The sequence below is a fragment of the Elephantulus edwardii genome, unplaced genomic scaffold (genome assembly GCF_000299155.1).
Source record: "Elephantulus edwardii isolate Elephantulus edwardi_28Jun2011 unplaced genomic scaffold, EleEdw1.0 scaffold00021, whole genome shotgun sequence".
NCBI classification, from domain to species: Eukaryota; Metazoa; Chordata; class Mammalia; order Macroscelidea; family Macroscelididae; genus Elephantulus; species Elephantulus edwardii.
In genome coordinates this window covers 11,909,730-11,916,175 of record NW_006399771.1, presented here as the reverse complement: position 1 = coordinate 11,916,175, position 6,446 = coordinate 11,909,730, and the positions used below count along the sequence as shown (strand labels likewise).

General features: G+C 32.5%; 1 protein-coding gene across 4 annotated transcripts in view; it reads right to left on the bottom strand.

The window, feature by feature from the left end:
* PPFIA2 (protein tyrosine phosphatase, receptor type, f polypeptide (PTPRF), interacting protein (liprin), alpha 2) overlaps positions 1-6,446 on the bottom strand; it is a 778,898-nt gene that overhangs the window by 45,609 nt on the left and 726,843 nt on the right. For 2 of the 4 annotated variants that reach the window (XM_006882540.1, XM_006882539.1), the window contains one exon: positions 3,289-3,482. In XM_006882540.1, the coding sequence (XP_006882602.1) occupies positions 3,289-3,482 (194 nt within the window). Of the gene's footprint in view, positions 1-3,288; positions 3,483-5,088; positions 5,119-6,446 lie in introns of all 4 variants that reach the window. The other 2 variants (XM_006882537.1, XM_006882538.1) reach the window with 2 other exon arrangements.

Sequence of the window (6,446 nt, the reverse complement as noted above, 5' to 3'; positions counted from 1 at the left end):
TTGTGAGTTATAGGACATTATCCATACACATACAAGGAAGACATTATTCAAATATATGCTCATACAGCTAAAGCTAAGGAGGAGGAAATTTTTATAAATTTTTATAAATTTTGCAGTCCAAAATTGACCAAATGGGCAATCCAAATGTGTTAATGGTTATTAGTGGTTAGGATTCAAAAGTTGTAAACTTTGAAGGAAAAAGGGTATTGGAAATTATGGATTTGGTGGCTGCAAAGAGACCACAAATAGAATGATCAAATTTTGTATGTTCAATGACTTATTCATTGCAAATATCTTTCTTAAAAAACACAAATGGCAAGTTTACACAGCAGATAGAGTGCAAAGGAGTCAGGTTGTCTACATCTGTGGAAGAAATCACTCATGAAGCTCAATATCAGCAGTCAAAACTAGACCAGGTGCTGACTGTGGAAAAGATCATCGGTTACTCATGTGCAAGTTCAAATTGAAGCTGAAGAAAATGGAAACAAACCCACAAGGACCAAGATAGATAGATCTTTAGTCTATCGGCTTGAGTTTAGAAATCATCTTAAGAATTGCTTTGAAGTATTAAAAAATCAATGATCAAACACCAGATGAGTTTTGGCAGGAGATAAAGGACATCATCCAAGAAAAGAACAAAAGGTCACTAAAAAGTCAGAGAAAGAAAAGTCCAAAATGGATGTTAGAAGAGATTCTGAAAAGTGCACTGGAATATCGAGAACCCAAAACAAACGGAAGAGATACTGAAGTAAAAGAGATGAATAAAGAAGCGCTCTCAAAGGGCATTTCTGGAAGACAAAGTAGATTCTGTAACATGATCTACAGAGACTTAGAATTGGAGAATAAAGAGAAGTCACTCTATATTTTTCAAACTGAAGGAGCTGAAAAACAAATTCAAGCCTCGAGCAACAATACTTAGGGATGCTATGGGCAAAATCTTGAACGATCCAGGAAAAATCAAAAGAAAATACAGGGAAAACACAGAGTCCCTCTGCCAAAAAGAAATGGATATCATTGAAAATATTTCAAGAAGTACCATATGATCAAGAGCTAATAATAACAAAAGAAGATATTCTAGTTTCACTGAAGGCATTGGCAAAAAATAAGGCCTCAGGAATAGATGGGATGCCAAGTGAAATGCCTCAAATGACAGATGGAGCCCTAAGCATGCTCACCAGTCCATGACAGAAAATTTGGAGGACAGTTGCCTGGCCCACTGACTAGAAGATTCTATGTTTGTTCCCATCCTAAGAAAAGTGATACAACAGAATATGAAAATTATTGAACAATATCACTAATATTACATGCCAGCAAAATACTGTTGAAGATCATTTAAAAAAAATAGCTACAATAGTACATAGAGAACTGCCAGATGTCCAAGCTTGATACAGAAGAGGTCACAGCATCAGACATAATTGCTGATGTCAGATCGATCCTGGCTAAAAGCAAAAAGTATCAGAAGAATGTCTATTTGTGCTTTGTCGACTATGCATTTATGTGGATCATAACAAGTTATGGCTAACATTGAGAAGAATGTGAATTGTAGCACTTTTGAGGGTGCTTATGTGAAACCTATACCAAGAACAAGAGGCTGCTGTGTGCAGAGAGCAAGGAGATACAGTACAGTTTGAAACTGGAAAATGTGAGCACCAAGGTTCTATCTTTTCCTCATACCTATTTAATCTGCATGCTGAACAAATTAGTGGAGAAGCTGGATTCTATGGGAAAAAAATGTGGCATCAGGATTGGAGGAAGACTCATCAATAACCTTTGTTGTGCAGATGACACAACCTTACTTGCTAAAAGTGAGAAGGACTTGAGGCACTTGCAGCAGAAGGTTAAACACTGTAGCCCACAATATAGATTTCATCTCAACATTAAAAAAATAAAAAATTCTCACCATTGGAATAATAGACAATATCATGATAGACAAAGAAAGGATTGAGACTATCAACAACTTTATCTTACTTAGACCCACAATCAATGCAGTCAGTACCAGCAGTTAGGAAATCAGGTGGTATATTGCACTGGTAAAGTCAGTAGTCAGAGACCTCTCCAAATTATAGAGGAGTAACGAAGAGTTACTATGTTAACTATGTAAACAAACTCAGTTTGAAGACAAAGGTTGACTTGGTTCAGGACAGGGTCTTTTCAATCACTTGTTATATATCTGAGAGCTGAACAATGACTAAGGATGACAGAAGAATTGATACGTTTTAAACTGTGTGTTGCAGGTAAGTGTTGAAGATACTATGAACTGCCAAGAGAAGAAGCAATTAAGTCTTGGAGAAGATGCACCCAGAGTGCTCCTTTGGAGGTACAGATGATGAATTTTCTACATCCTACATACTATGGGCATGTTGCTAGGAGAGGTTATTCCTTGACGTAGGACAGCATACTTGGAAAGGTGGAGCATCAGTGGAAGAGAGGAAAACCCTCAACCAGGTGGATTGACACAGTGACTGTGGCAATGAGCTTTATTATGTCAGAGACTGTGAGAATGGCATGCGGTAGGACAGTGTTCAGATCCGTTGTTCATAGGGTTGCTATGTGAAATATTTGACTTGATGACACACAACAACAACAACAACAACAACAACAACAGATAATAGGCACCTTAGAAGAAAAATTTTCATTTTATTTTTGTGTCCTCATAGTGACCTCACATTGTACATGCTTTTCTTCTGAAAATTAATATATGATTAATCAAAAACACTAAAAGAGGTGATATTTAAATAAACAACAAAAATGTGTCCCTCAGAAAGTGTTTGATTATCTGTTTCTATAGAATCTAGATTATAAACATTTATTAACAATTTTTGTAGTTAAAGCTTACTTTTATTTGTAATAATTTTAAATATGAGCAAATTACAGACATACAAAAATTCATAATGATAATACAACAAGGAATGTTCTTGTTATGTTGGCACATAATTTGTATATGCTCAAAATTAGATAAATCAATCCAAACCCAATGCCATAGAGGTGATTTCAGCTCATGGAAGCATTCCATGTGGTTCCCAACACTTTAAATAATAACTTGGTGGGTTTGAACCACTGACTTTTGATTTGCATATAAAGCACATCATTACTAAGATCCCGCTACATCAGAAATTGCTTATTACAAATAGTAATTTGCTGCCTGAAAATATTCTGCAATACAGATACACACTGTTATTAGAAAACTTGAAAATATTTTCTATTATCTAAACATCTAATTTTTTTGGTTTTGTGAATTATACATTATTTATTCTAGTCTACCTTTATAATTCTTTGAAATAAACCTACCGATGAAAGCTATCCACCATTTTTAAATGGACACGAAGGTCTTTTTTTGTTAGATGATCTAACATTCTTGCATCTACCAGGCATTCCATAAAGTAACTCCTGTATTGAGGTAGCCCCAGACTGGGAAGCCATTCATTTCCAATCCACTCGTGGTTCATATCTCCATAAGCCAGGGTCTGTAGAAAAACCGGACACTAGAATTGTTTTATAGCAGTCAAGTTTCTGAGCCAATAAAATGAGGTGGTAATCGAAAGATATTGTCTAGTACTATAATTTACATTTAATTTGAACACTACATAGAAATATAGAACAAATACTATTTATGCTATAAATATTTTATTTATTTTGGCACAGAATTAAACTCTAGATAGACTTATCAGGTTTATTGCTGAAAGGAAAATATTATGCCCATTTTTTGTATTTTCAGAAGTAATAATTATGCTATTCTAATATAAATTTGTTGATAAGGAACTACTATTCACTTTATAATATCAGTTCTCAACTTCTGTATGTTAATTGCTGAAACTTGTCTCATATTTTATTTAGCTTTAATTTATTGACTCAGGTTAGAAAAATTCCCTTTTTTTCAGTGTTACTCTTGTTATTAATAGAGTGAAAACGTTGATGTAAAATAGGTATCTCATAATAAATGAAGAACAATGAGGTTAGAAAGAAACAGAGTCATGAAACTTAGTGTATCTATTCTTGCTACCTATTAAAGTATGCAGTTAGCGTTTCATAAATATCACGGAAAAAAAAGATCTTTTCTTGAAATCAGTAAAGGTCTTATTCCTAAATACGATTTAATTTAGATTTTTAAGTAAAACTCTAAGACTGATAATCTGATTATTTAACATAACAGTACAAACTGCTATTACCAAACATTGTTAACAGTTAAAATGAATACCAAATATAACCATCACTCTCATGCTATAATACAGGGTTGAATGCTCTCAATTTTACAATAGTTATTTATCCGACTTTAAATGCATAATTCTAACTGTTCACTTCAATATTTCTAATGCAGTGAGTCGTAGGGCCTCTTCCTTTTTTCTTAATAATTCAGATTCTTAAAAAGGGTCAAGGTCTTACAAAGATCAAACTCTGATACAGCTATAATTAACTGAATAGGGCATAAGAAAGCTACCAGAATGTTATTAGAATTAAAGCTTTTAGTTCTATAGAACATTTACAACTACTTTTGATACCATTTTTATTCTTTCAATTATCCAATTAGTGAAAATTCTGAAAAAGTATGTGAGGCCCTTGCAATGGTCTATGGTTTTCCAAACTGCATATGCTTGATCATATAAATGGAAGTGGTTGATGGTAACCAATGATGTTAACAAAATCCCACCAAATATAATCCCCAAAACTTTTCATTAGAACTTAAAGTATGTGAGATTACAAATAAACCTTTTTTTTCTCTTCGGATATAAGTTGCATAATTACTAAGCAAACATATCTGATGGTGGATAACCTAGAAATTATAGTCTTTTGTCACCTTTTCTTGAGGAAGTGGATAAGAAATATATTACTATTTCAAAAGCAGCAATACCCCAAACTAGCGATCGTCTTCTTTGTACAGGATCAGGGGTGTGTGTGAGCGTGTATTAAACCCAATACAGCAAAACCCCAACCTATGAATGTTATTACACACAATTTATTTTTCAATATCTGTATTGAATGTATAAACTGTATAAGATCTGATAGATTTAAAAATTTATTTTATTTTTATACTGCTCATTCTCATATCCTACTAAATGACTTGAATTTCTAAAGTGCATATGAATTTCCTACCTGGGCCCAGCTTCCTTCCTCAGATTCTTTCTGTGTTAGCAGCAGGGAATCATTAATAAAGCAGGCAAAGATAAATTAATGTCAAATGAACAGAGTACATTTTCCCTAGCAGAAGCAACATTTTTTATTAGGAAATGTTACTATTATATTAAAACATCAATAGATAAGTAAGTTAGATACACACACATTGATTAAGAAGGTCAAGGAAAGCCACATCATTTTTTTAATTAATTGTACTTTAAATATACACACATATGACACATGAGAAATTTGTGATTTTAAGCCTTTGATCTAATAATTCCCAACAATTTTGAGTTCTCAAAAGCACATAATTTACTATATGTTAGATTAACAAAATTTTCTGATTCAAATATATATATGTTGCAATTGTATACTATTGAGTCAGAACCAATCCAGCTGACCCTCTAGCAGGTTTTCAAAGGCAGTTAATTGAACGGGAAGAGATTGTCTAGCTTTCTCCCTTGGAGCAGTCTGTGGATTTAAATCATATAGCTTTGGGTTGGCAACTCAACCACTCACCACTAAGCCTCCAGAGTGCCCTAAAAGCTATAGCTACCACTTAAAATAACCTTCTGTGGTAATTAAAGATTTCAGCAACAGCCACTTATTAAAGCAAAACCAGACCTAAGTCAAACCAACTAAATTAAAAAGAAATTGGTATATCACACTGACTCATAAACTTCTAGATAATATTCCAAATAGAGAACTATATATTTAAAACCCCCCCATGAGTTCTCTTTTGAAGTTAAAATGCATAGCATGTCAACTTTGGACTTTACATAAAAATGATTATATGTATTATTGTTACAAGTCAAGAACTATAATCAGAGTCACCAAGAAGTTTTTAAACCTGTTTTTTTTAAATATCAAATTGTCATGATATTTTTATAATTTTTATACATTTTTAATTGTAATTATTTTATAAATGTTATAACTTTTTTGTTAAACCAAAAAACTTGAGATAGTCAAGTACAAAGTACCAGAAATTATTTTCAAAATGACTCTTCAATGCAGACTATTAATTTGTAAGATTAAGTTTGATCATATGGATTACCTATGAAGTGATAAGTATGGGTCACAGGCTACTCTATATGTCACATAACAACAACAAAAATTTCCAAATTTATAATATGTGTAATTAAGATGTATTAATATTTGTTACTGCTTGTCTTTTTACAAACTTTTGTGCTTCTTAGAAAATCTAAAACTAAAAAAAAACAAAAAACAAACAAAAAAAAAACCCCAAAACAAAAAACAAAGAAAATCTAGGACTGTTTCATTAAAGAAATACCAAGTGAGTTAAATAAAATAAAGTTGTAATGAATAATGTTAGTTAA